This window comes from Lolium perenne, chromosome 1 (assembly GCF_019359855.2).
Source record: "Lolium perenne isolate Kyuss_39 chromosome 1, Kyuss_2.0, whole genome shotgun sequence".
NCBI lineage: Eukaryota > Viridiplantae > Streptophyta > Magnoliopsida > Poales > Poaceae > Lolium > Lolium perenne.
This window is the reverse complement of record NC_067244.2, coordinates 31,382,004-31,394,479: the sequence shown is the minus strand read 5'-3', so window position 1 is coordinate 31,394,479 and position 12,476 is coordinate 31,382,004. Positions and strand designations below refer to the sequence as shown.

The window sequence follows — 12,476 nt, the reverse complement described above, 5'->3', positions numbered from 1 at the left end:
CGAATAGCTCGGGATATTCTTGCTGTGCCTGCTTCCGTGGTACCCTTTGAATCAGCTTTTAGTACTGGACAACGAGTTGTAAGCGATTACAGATGTAGATTGAAGAGTACAACTGTTGAAACCCTGATATGCCTTCAAGATTGGTTAAAACATGTTCAGTCACTTGCTCATATTGTGGATGAAGATGATCTGTGAGGTGGTATGATCAATGAGGAGGTACGACGCTGGATTTTATTCACAAAATATCTGTACTGTAATGTCTTTCACAGTCTATGTTTGCATACTAAAACCAGTGGTTTAGATTATCAAATCATCCTAGTTGATTATTGTTGTGTGCCTCCTATATGTTGAAATGCAACTCCCGTGTTGTAGGTTTGCATGCTAATTAGATGCATATTCTTACTTTGTATGCAACTGTTTTTGCCATGTTTTCATTCAGAGATAGAATTTGTACTTGATCTGCTCTCTGCTGCTTAGTTTATCTTTATTTGATCTAAGTTATCAAACCTGCCCTGTTTCTTTTGGTCAGGCAAATGTGTGTTATTTTTTACTTTTGGTCAGGCCATGTAGAGCTATAAACTTGTCCTGTTTCTTTTGGCCACGCAAATGTTTGTTTTGGTCAGGCATATATTAACTTCATAACTTGGTTTTTGTGTGTCATTTTTACTTCTGGTCAGGCCTTGTAGAGCTTTGTAGCTCAAGTAAAAGTAGGTTCTGCAAAAACTTACTTTCGGTTCGGAACACTGGTTATTTGTGATGCTTCAAGTATATCATTTTCATATTGTGGGGTGTGTTAATCCAAATTAATTTTACATCCTAATGTTAAACATTTGATCGATTGTTAAGATGACTGCCTTAGCGTTTGGTTCAGTCCAGGCAATATATTTCGCGCGTGTTATGTTAGCTGATTGTTTGATCTCAGAATGTATTTGTGATCTCACAAGCTTGGTATGATACACATGAAGCTGTTTCAAATTAATTTTACTTGCTCATTTTTGCGGTCTACTTGTCGTTGAGCTGATTAGAGAAGACTCCTATTCATGCTGCTTTTTGGTTGCACCTGATGTAGATTCATGTCATCTACTGATGAACGGAAGCCATGCCTCAGAATATATGTTGTTAGAGCTAGCTGAGCAGAATCAAGAGTGTGAAGTAGTATGCGTCAGAATAATGTATTGTGTTTAGCAAGTCTTTAGCTTCAGATTGTATCAGGATCAGTACCATCTGTCTTTGGTAAACTGAGTTTAACAGTAATGCGGCGACAGGCAACAAAGTGTGAAGTAGTATTCGTTCATATTGATTTGGAGTCTCTACGGTTCATGCTATATTCCAGTGACAATTTCAGTTCTGCTGTGATAATTTCCAATGATTTTTTCAGGAAACATTTAGCTTTCATGCTATATTTAATATATGCGTTGTAGAAGTAGCAACATATCAGAGAATGAGAACAGAGCCTAAGCCGCGGCGGCCGAAGCGACGAAGCACAGCCGTGCAGGCAGACACAGTCAGCTCAACGAATTAAAATAGTGCGTACGGCCGAAGCGGTGCCACTAAGCCGCACGGAGCCGCCATAAATAATTAGCGGCCACCACAAAACTGTTAATCGCGCTATGCGGCCGAAGCGGCATCTCCATTTTTGTCCAGCGGATGAGAGCATCTCCAGCCGGGGCGTCCCCCAAACCGTGCCGGATTGAGCGTTTGGGGGACGTGTTTTGTTCGTGCCGTCTTTGGGGGACGTCGGTCCCCAGCCGCGTCCCCCAAACGCCGCCCCCAAACATTTAAAATACTTTTTTTGGCATTTTTATTTCAATTTCCACAAACTAATACATAATTGGTAACGTGGTTTTCACAAACTAATACATAGTTGGAACCGTGGTGGACACAAATATAAAATATTGCAAATAAACTAAACCTAACTAGGCCGTGCATCGGAGGTTTCCTGTGTCCCATGCTAAGAAAGAACACTCGAGGGCACACCCAGTCACCTAAACTGGAAAATCCAGCGGGAGGATGGTGCCCTTGTTGGTTCTACCGATGAGGCGAACAGGCAGAAACCTCCGTGCACGTATTCGCTGCAAAGAAACAACACTCAGTCGTCCTCCTCGTCGGTGATGTCGTCGTGGGAGTCCCTGTCGCCGTGGTAGTCCCGGCGGTAGCGCCTCTCGTCGAAGACCTTGACGCTCATGTCCCTGTTGCCGAAGTAGGAGAACAGGAGGATGAAGCCGGCTTCGAGGCTGTGGTGGCGCGCGAACTTCTCCCAGCCGATGTTGAGGTACATCTTGCCGCGCGCGTCGTAGATCGCGTCGACGGTCCACCGGTAGTAGCCGCACGAATGCTCCCGCAGATGCATCTTGCGCGGGCGTACGCCGCCGACGTACTCGGCGAAGGAGTCCGGCAGCCTCTGGATGCCGCGCGGGTCGCCCTTGAGGACGAGGACGAACTCGAACAGCACGTCCGGCTCCACGTCCATCTCCGACGATGAAGACGATAGCGTGGGAGGCGACGGCGAGCGTTCAGCTATGCCGCGGCCACGACCACGACCACGGCCGCGAGGTCGGCCTCCGCCTCTACCAGACATAGCGTCGAGTCTTGTTGAGAGATGGTGGCGGCTAGGATTTGGGAGAGAGGCGCTAGGATTTGTGTGTGAGAGGGACGATGAGAGGCGCCCCTTTTTATAGGCCGGAGGGAGGCGGATGAGCGATGGCGCTCATTAACGCTGGCACGCAGAGCTAGGCGCGACGGGACGCGTCGCTGCGCCCTCTGTGGGAACTGCACCGTCGCTGCGCGCGAATAACTTCCGTCGCGAGGTAGGCGACGGTTAGGTTAAAATTAATTGTGCCGCTGACGGGTCGGCCCCGCCACTACCCGCCTCGCTTTTCGGTGTGTCCGGCGTCCCCGGTGCGTCCCTTGTGGGACGGGGACGGGCTCGGGACGCCGGACACCGTATCGGGGCGCGCCGGACAAAAATGGGCTTTGGGGGACCCGGCTGAAACGCATTTTTGGTCCAGCACGTCCCAAATCCCTTTGGAAGACGCTTTGGGGGTCGGCCTCAAGTGCCTGCGCGACGCCAAAAGGACAGACGAGGCTGTCGACGTGCTGCTCTACAGGATGCCTGAACTCGGCTGTGTGCCTGACGCCTTATCATACTCCCTCGTCCTCAAGATCTTGTGTGACACTAGCCGGAGCCAGCGAGCGCTCGACCTGCTCCAGAAGGCGGGGAAATCGGGAGCTGCCCGCTCCCTCAATGTGGTGCCGTATAACACGGTCATCTATGGCTTATGCAAAGAAGGGGAAGTGAGCAAGGCATGTGACCTGTTCCATGAAATGATGCGGCACGAGCTTGTGCCGGATGTGGTCACATACAGCTCGATTATCGATGCACTGTGCAAGACCGGGGCAATGGACAAGGCAGAGCTGTTCCTGCGGCAGATGGTTGATAATGGTGTTCCGCCGAATAAAGTGACGTATACCAGCATGATCCACGGATATTCCACTCTGGGCCGGTGGAACGAGGCAACAAAAATGTTGAGCGAAATGACAAGCCGGGGTCTTGCACCAAATATCGTTACCTGGAACACGTTCATGGCCTCCCTTTGCAAGCATGGCAGAACCAAAGATGCTGCACAGATCTTTGATTCCATGATCGCCAATGGTCACAAACCTGATATCTTCTCGTACTCAATTCTCCTCCACGGGTATGCTACTGAAGGGGAAGTAAGCAAGGCATGCGACCTGTTCCATGAAATGAGGCAGCAAGTTATTGTGCCTGATGTGGTGTCATATACCATGATTATTGATGCATTGTGCAAGTCCGGATCAGTGGACAAGGCAGAGTCCTTCCTGCGGCAGATGGTCGAAAATGGTGTTCAACCCAACAACATGACATATAATTGCATGATCAGCGGATATGCCTCTTTGGGCCTGTGGGAAGAGGCAGTTCAAATATTCAAAGGAATGGCAAGCCAGGGTGTCATACCAGATATTGTTAATCACAACGCATTGATGATCTGCCTTTGTAAGAATGGAAGAAGCAAAGAGGCTGCAGAAATTGTCCATGAGATGATCGAAAGTGGAAGACTTTGTAGAGATAATTGCACTGATGAAGCAATCGCCCTGTTCCAGAAATTGGGTGCAATGGATGTGAAATTCAGTACTACAATATTCAATACGATGGTTAGTGCAATGTACAAGGCTGGGAGAACAAAAGAAGCAAAAGAATTGTGTGCTGCGGTTTCTTCCAATGGATTGATACCTAATGCTTCTACTTACGGAGTAATGACAAAAAATCTTCTAAAAGAAGGATCGTTGGAAGAAACTGATCATATGGTTTCATCAATGGAGAAGAGTGCTTGTGCTCCAGCCTCTTCTGTTGAATGATAGTATTATCAGAATGTTGTTGGAAAAAGGTGAGATCGTCAATGCTGGAAATTATTTGTCCAAAGTTGACGGAAAGAGCATCTCACTTGACGCTTCTACTATTTTGTTGATGATGTCTCTATTTCATTGGAAGGTAAATATGGGATCAAGTAACATTGCTCCCTACAAGGTATCAATTTTATGGTGTAGTCAGCCACAGTTGAGTAGTTGATACATTGTATATGAGTATAACTCCTCAGAGCTTAGTTGTTTACCATTTGGCCATCTTGCTGGTATAATAAATGCAAAATAACTGCCTGCAGCAGACCGTTCATTCTTTTATTCAGTTCATATCTGTGTCTCTTTTAATCTTTGTTGGCTGAGGAAAGGTAAATCAAGTTGTCTAGCAGATGTCAAAAAAAAAAAAAATCGTCTAGTGGAACTTGTTGTATTTATAGAGATAATGGCTTCTGAGTGTGAACAGGGAAGGTATAGATATGTGGTCTTTCCACAAAGCATAGCGAATATAAATAGAATATTTTCTAGCATGGTTTATTCCAGCCACCTGAGATTTTTATAATCTCTTTAAAACAGTCACTTTCCTTTATGTGAATGCATTTTTAGCAAATGTTATTCTCACTGATCTGCTATGAATGCAAGGCTGGATTTACTATTAGAGTGAGGTTTGTGGTATATGTCAAGGCAAAGGGGTCCTGAAAGGAGTGCTATCTGAGGTTGCTGATGCTATGTTCATTTAGCAGATATTCGAGCTCATGTTGAGTCTCATACTCTATGCTGTCACTAGCACTGCTGGAGCTTATTGCACAGCGGTGAGAAAAATATATCTTTTATATTTTTTTCTGTTATTGAGAGTTGCTTCGTTGAAGATTTAACTACTTTGAGGTGTCCTGATGAAAAGTTGTTGCTCTCGTACACGTGAGGTGTGCAGCCCTCCCCATTTGTGGTGCCCTGAAGGCCTGAATTATGTGCCACTGTGACCTCTACCTTCTCCGCTCGTTTCATGGTTCTCTGTTTCTCGATGTGTCATTATTGACCGAAATAGCACTGTCGCAGGGAGTTGAAGCAGGGAGTAGTAGCTGCCACCACCCTCACGTGGATGTGCCGTTCTTACGCCTCTCTTCCTCAGTTACATGCAGGTCACAGTGAGGACAACGTCTAGTTCGTCCTCCATAACCCATACCCATCCTTCATCTTCCTCCTCTTTTTCAGATCTCAGCTTCTTTTTACCTTGCACAATCCGAAAATAGTAGAAGATGAGCCTTCTCGTGTTCTTGCTCAGTGTCTATATTCTTAGATGAACAGTGTCACATAGATGTAAACTGAGTTTGCTTGAAATTTGGGTGACTTAGAAGGAGGTGTCGAATTAGCTGGAAATCCAATTCTAGGATTGCATGAAGAACTGGAATTTCAGAACTTTGGTTACTTAGAAAATTTTGTTCAATTGCATAGCTAGCTTAGCATTCTGACAATTACTGTTTGTATGAAGCTTGTGCAATTTTGTTTTTTTGCCTTTTTGTTCTGCAGAATTTGCTGCTTCAGCGCATCGTTACAGATAGTGTTTAGTTGTAAGCTGTATTAAAACTGTAGTGGTTTCAAAATGTTTACATTGGAACAGTTGCAGAAAAGCATGGACAAATGAAGGCCGAGCTCCAGGGAGCTCTTTATTTTCAAAATTTGAAAATCAGATTTACAAAATTTGAAAATCATATTTACTAGTCACAAAATTCTAAAAAAACTGTGAATGTAGTCAATGATGTATCCTACAAGCGTGCAAAATCCCAATGCAAAATTCTTTCTATTCTGGACTACACAAAAATTAAGAAATCTGACAGAGTTTCTAGTTTCAAAATGTGCAGTATTCACTATACTCAGATACACACATTTGTCATTTTTTGTGCAGTATTCACTAAAACTTGCAAATTCACAATGTTCTCTTCATTCAATGAGCAACAAAAGACTACTGTAGAAAATTGTGTGATGCCGAAGCACTAAAGAGCCATTGGAGGATAGTGTGAGTGTTCATTTTCCTTCATCTATGATGGTTAGGCCAAAACAAGCAGCAGATAGCAATAGTGGGTAATGCTGCTAGATTAAAAAAAAAATCGTTACTGTTTCATGCAAAAGACCTTTCTATTGTTTAGTGTTTGCACTTCTTATGTTACTAGTGTTTGACACGAGAAAAACGTCCGTGAAAGACAGTCGCGCTACGTTGAGGGGAAGGATGGTAGCGTGTTTCTCTCATGCGCCGGGTAAAGAAAATAGGTGCGGGCGTGCCAGTGTACCGTAGTACACAAGAAAAAGATAGGGAAGCATGCATTTCATTAATCTCTCTTGGAGAAACAAAGTACAAGTTCCCGAATACAAAGCGCTCCGTGGCCTGCTCGCGCGGCCAGCGTGACTATGGCAATTGTGATCTCCTGGTTCCCGGGGCCTCGGAAGGCACCCGGTTAATTACTCCCGCGGGTTACGCCGCGAGACACCTCCGATTAAGCCGTGTGGTCGTCTTCGTCGTCTTCGCTTCGTGTTCTCCATGCATGATGTGGTGGTGGTGTGTGTGGGCGGCGGCAGAGCCCATGTCCTCGTCGGTACACGCGCCGCAAGTAGCGTGGCCTTTGCTCCGGCCACGCCCGCCCTAGTCATCGTGCCTCGTCGGTCTTGATGACGTTGGTGTAGGTTGGGTTGGAGTAGCATGGGTCCGCTCAGCTGGGACTTCTCGACGACCAGCAGCCTCGTCGGGGTGCGCAAGGGGTATATGCCTCGCGGGAATAAGTTGTCGTTGGAGATTGGCGTCGGTGTGAAAACCGACGCACACGCCAATCGGTGTAGCCAATGTGGTCGGCGCCTCATCTTGGACCAACGCCAAGTTAATGGCTGTCGGCATAGACAAGGATGCCATCTCACGGACTAGTGGGGGAGTGGCGTCGAAGGTGTCGTCTCGCCTTGCCACGAGTGGTGTTGTCGCTAGGCTCGAGTGACCTCCATGTGATAGCCGCACAAAGCCCATCCCGACTTAGATGACCCTCGGGCGCGGGCCGCTCTCAAGTTGGTGGTGACCGTGGTTGCCGTGAGCCCATGACTTGCAGACGCTGCTTTGACGGCAAGGATCGGAGAGGTCCGACACCCGGCGAACGGTCGCCTGTGTACATGATGTGGCGAGGGCCACCATTGTGCCCCATGGTTTGCCTTGCATCGGCAGCCATGAGCAGCGCGGAGGCTGCTCTATGCACCCGTGCATGGTTATGCACGTAAATGCATGCATACGCGCATAAGCCCAGCTCCTTCTTTATTCTTGTATAGGCTTGAATTGGAGAGGACATATTTATCACGTCCCCAGCTAGCTGCCTAACTCAACTCCTGCGGCGCCATCGTCCAGCAAGGCTGCTGAGCGTGATGAAGAGTTAACGCCGTGGCATGGCATTCCTCCACCCTGGCCTCAGCTATGTCAGGCGGTGCAGATTGTGTCGCCTCGATGATCCCACGGCCGGTCAAGGGAGAGAGCTGCACGCCGGCAGCCCCGTGAATGACGTTGTCGCCGCGTCTCGCGGGTGGTGTAGATGGCGCCGCGCTGCGCGCCGGCATGACTTGCGCGGATGTTGTCGTCATCACCCCGTGGGTGTGGTGGAGATGGCGCCGTGCTGCATGCCTGCAGCCTCGTCAAGGTCGGCAGCGTCCTCGCCATGGCGGATGGCGCCGGGTTGTACACCGGCAGCCCCGACGTCGTCGTTGGTGGCATGGTGTAGAGTTGAAGATGACGTCGCGCCTCGTGGGCGTCGTGGAGAGGGCGCCGCGCTGTACGCCGGCAGCCTCCTCATGGGCGTCATCGTCGCACCTCACAGGTGGTGGAGATGGCACCGCGCTGCGCGCCGGCAGCCCCGACACGGATGTTGTCGCTGCGCCCCGCGGGTGGTGGAGATGGCGCCGCGCTACACGCCAACAGCCCTGTAAAGGTCATCGTCGTCGCGCCTCGTGGGCGCCGTGGAGATGGCGCCGCGCTGCCCGCCGGCAGTCCCGGCACGGATGTTGTCACTGCGCCGCGCCAGTGTGTTGATGCCACCGCGCTGCACGCCAGCAGCCTCGACACGGACGTCGTCGTCGCGGCTCGTGGGTGCGTTGATGGCGCCACGCTGTACGCCGGAAGCCTCCTTGCGGGCGTCGTCGTCCCGGATCGTAGGTGTGTTGATGGCGCCGCGCTGCACACCTGCAGCCTCCTCGCGGACGTCGTCGTTGCGGCTTGTGGGTGTGTTGATGGCGCCGCGCTGCACGCCGGCAGCCTCCTCGCGGACGTCGTCGTCATCACGCCTTGTTGTGGTGTTGATGACGCCGCGCTGCATGCCGGCAGCCTCCTCGCGGACGTCGTCGTCGCGGCTTGTGGGTGTGTTGATGGCGCCGCGCTGCACGCCGGTAGCCTCCTCGCGGACGTCGTCGTCATCGCGTCTCGCAGGTTCCACGGAGATGGCGCCGCGCTGCACGCCGGCATGCCTTGCGCGGATATCGTCGTTGCGCCCCGTGGGTGGTGGAGATGGCGCCGTGCTGCGCGCCGGCATGCCTTGCGCGGATGTCATCATCGCGCCATGTGGGTGGTGGAGATGGCGCCGTGCTGCGCGCCGACATGCCTTGCGCGGATGTCATCGTCGCGCTCCGTGGGTGGTGGATGGCGCCGGGTTGTATGCTGGCAGCCCCGACGTCGTCGTTGGTGGCGCGGTGTAGAATTGAAGATGGAGCCCGGATGTGCACGCCGGCAGCCTTGACGTCGTCGTCCTCGCCGTGGCGGATGGCGCCGGACTGTACACCGGCTGATCCGACGTTGTCGTCATCGAACGCCAACTCCGAGCGTCACCGTGCTGCCGTATGCATGCATGTGTATCTTGGAGAGAAAGAGAGATAGAGGAAGAAGAAATATTCAACCCTGATTCTCACCATTGACGATCACCAATGACGCCTCCATGGCCTCCTTCTTGCTCCTTCCCGGCTGGGTGTACGTGTAGATGGATGTGTATAGATGGGTTTTGGACATGAGATTTAATGGATGGGTGGATGGTGCTGGCCTTCGCCTCCTCCTGGTGCGAGAGCTGTACCTCCAATCTCCGTCCCGTGCCTCCGGCTGGTGCGTGTGGTGGCGAACTCCGGCCAGGTGTTTCTTCTCCGTGCGTCCTGCTGGTGAGCCTCCTTTTCTTTTTTTCTGATGCGATCTCCTCCCTGTATTTATAGGCGGGCAGCTGGGAACGGAGCGGCGCGCGCCGCGCGCTGTCTACCGTTCCGATTCTTGTGGCCTAGAGAGATAAGTACGTATTGTAATGTTTATCTGCTGGCTGGTACTTCGCTGATCCATGGCGCCGTGCGCCGGACTCGACCGAGACTGCGTGCTGACCGATCGGCAACGTGCCCTGAGCCATGTGCTTCGTAAACATTGAGTTGTAGTTACCATGTACAGGCAGCCAGCTAGCGGTGAACATGCACTGCTAGCCATGAATTAAAACTCAACTACTCATGCGTAGTACTTTGGCTTGTACACGTATATTATTTTCGTTTCATGCCAATTTGCCAAGCAATAAAGTACTGTGCCGCCACTAGTACAAAATCGCGTCGAACAAATGCCCCTCGCCAAGGCGAGGTCGCGCGCAAAGCAAGTCGGCTTCGGCTTGGCGAAACATCTGGCGACCGGCGCAACTAGTATTTGTGCAGCCTGCCACACACTTTGATCTTCAAGTGAAGCCATTGGATGTACGTACCGTGTATGCAGCACATACATGTACTCCGGGGCCTTTGCAAGGCTGCCGGTTGCTGACATCTTTGCCGCAGATACGTGCATGACTACTGGCGTGGATGTGTCCTTGTAATGTTGGTGATGAGCTACTAAGCATGGCCCGCTGAATTGCAGATCTACAACCCAACATCATGGTCGAGGTGGTTGATGCAGATGAACTTCCAGCTCGTGGAACTGTCACGACGCTCGAATATTGATGTAGAGGAAGTGTCGTGGCCGCCGAGTGTCTCTACTGTCGCGGCTGCGGAGTGTTGATGTAGGGCAGTGTCGCGAGCGTCGAGCTTGATGTAGAGGCAGTGTCGCGGCTGCCAGGTGTCGATGTAGAGGCAGTGTCGCGAGAGCCGAGTGTTGATGTAGATTGGTGCGGGAAGGTATCGTCCGCATACACATTTCGAAGAAGACCGGTTGGGATCGTGTGCGATGCCAGCCAACCGGCTAGTCTTTCTTCATCTTCATTCCACGGCGAAATAACATGCCGTGTCGTAGAGAAATTTTATCAATCCAGCCAAGACCATGTAGCCATCATGGTGCCAGACGACTAGATTGAAGGGTTTCACAGATTCACGCTAACCGCACTGGCGCGCTGCACTGCTCCCATATCTTCATGTGTTGAAGTAGATGTGCCGCCGGAAAGTCATCAGCGTCAACACCGTCCCGGTATTGCCGAAGTAGGTCGGTGTAGACATTCGAAGGTCGTGCTGAGCCCATCATCATGGGCGTCGAGTCGTAACTCAACTTGTGAAAGCGTGTTCCTGTACTTTCTCGGGTTCGAGGAAACAAGAGCAATGAAACACGAAGCAAGGTAGAGAGTAACAAAAAAAACACGGTTTTGGTTTGGGATTTTTTAAAATGTTGGCTTTCCTGTTATACACTAGCTATATGTGTGATATCCGAGAAGGCCGCCGAAGGACTTGTCATTGGGAACCGTCGAAAGACCATGACGATTATAACTTGTCCTTGCGTTTTCGTGTGTGTGGAGGCGCCGTATTTGGAGATGCTTCCGAGAGGCAGTAGAGAGTCATACCCTAGCCCATCACGGTACCGCGGAACCCCACAGCTCAGCATGCCCCCAGCATGATGCCCCACGGACCCAGAGGCTTGGGCATGGTAGGATGGGGCCGAATGGTTTTGGGACAATGGCTTGGGAGTTTCCATGCCTTCTTGAGGGGTGGTGAACAGCTACCTTCCGCCTTCTTTCCAATGGCTTCCCTCGATCTTTGGGATCTTTATACTTGATTCTTAGATTTTCTGGATGTTTGCCGTCTTGTGAGGGCTGCTTGTACGGGCCATTTGAATGACCATGGACTTCATGAGATTGCTTGTACTCATTTTGGAGTTTTTGTTTGCTTGAGCTTCTTTGTAATTATTCTTTGCTTAAACTTTTGGGACTCTTCTTCACTTGCTTGGGGACCCATCTTGAGAATTTGGAAGGCAACCATTCACCTTGGTGGACTACGAACCCTCTGGCACTTTATCTGGAGCTTATGGTGGCACGCCCCAGGGTTGTCACGTGGCTCCACACCTAGTCCAACTTGTGCTGGGTTGGGCAGGCCTTTTATGATCTTTCTCCTAAGGTCTTCCCCGGAGCGTGAGCCTCTGTGAGAGAGTGGCACGCCAGGAAGCATGGGGCGCAGAACCTCGGTACGATGAAGTGCCCAAGTAATCTTCTCCACTGCCTCCGGAAGCATACACTTGGTACGTGCCGTGCTTTATGGGTGTGAGAGCCGCTCAACTTGCAGCTTGACACATTGTGTCACCCTCCGACAAGCCCCAGGGTAGCCAAATCTTCAATCACAAGCATGGTGTGTTGGCGGAAAGCCATTTTTTTTGTTGTTGTTGGACATGGTCCGTTTAAAATGGGGAAAATAAATATCCACGCCATGCATATAAGAATGCACCATAGATCGAGCTGACCGAGGATTCCCCATTATTAAAAAAACAAAAAGAAAAGGCAATGGAAGAGGCAAATGTTTAGCAAAAATATTTTTTGAGGAACCTTCCATTGATTGGAGGCATGGGCCGGGCTCCCTGAGGATCGACCAGCTGGTATGCACCTCTGTCGTAGACTTGCTCGATGGCGTATGGTCCTTCCCACTTTGGCTCGAACTTCCCCTTCGTCTTGTGTGTGACGACGATGGGGCGCCTGAGCACAAGGACCAGCTCGCCTTTCCGGAAGACGCGCCGCTTGACGAGCTTGTCATAAGCTCTCACCATGTTCTGGCGATAAAGCTCCAGATTTTGTAGGGCATGAAGTCGCTCCTCTTCCAGGGCGTCGAGCTCCTGAAACCGCAGGTGTACCTGTTCGTCTTTGGTGAGTTCGTCTTGGATAGCCACC

The 12,476-nt window shown here is 50.6% G+C and overlaps 1 protein-coding gene across 1 annotated transcript; it reads left to right on the top strand.

Moving 5' to 3' along the window:
* The first annotated feature begins 3,077 nt into the window (after nucleotides 1-3,077).
* LOC127345424 (uncharacterized) lies at nucleotides 3,078-4,771 on the top strand. Its single transcript, XM_051371901.2, has one exon. The coding sequence runs from the start codon at nucleotides 3,109-3,111 to the stop codon at nucleotides 4,375-4,377; it is 1,269 nt and encodes a 422-aa protein (XP_051227861.1). The 5' UTR covers nucleotides 3,078-3,108; the 3' UTR covers nucleotides 4,378-4,771.
* Nucleotides 4,772-12,476: the final 7,705 nt, after the last annotated feature.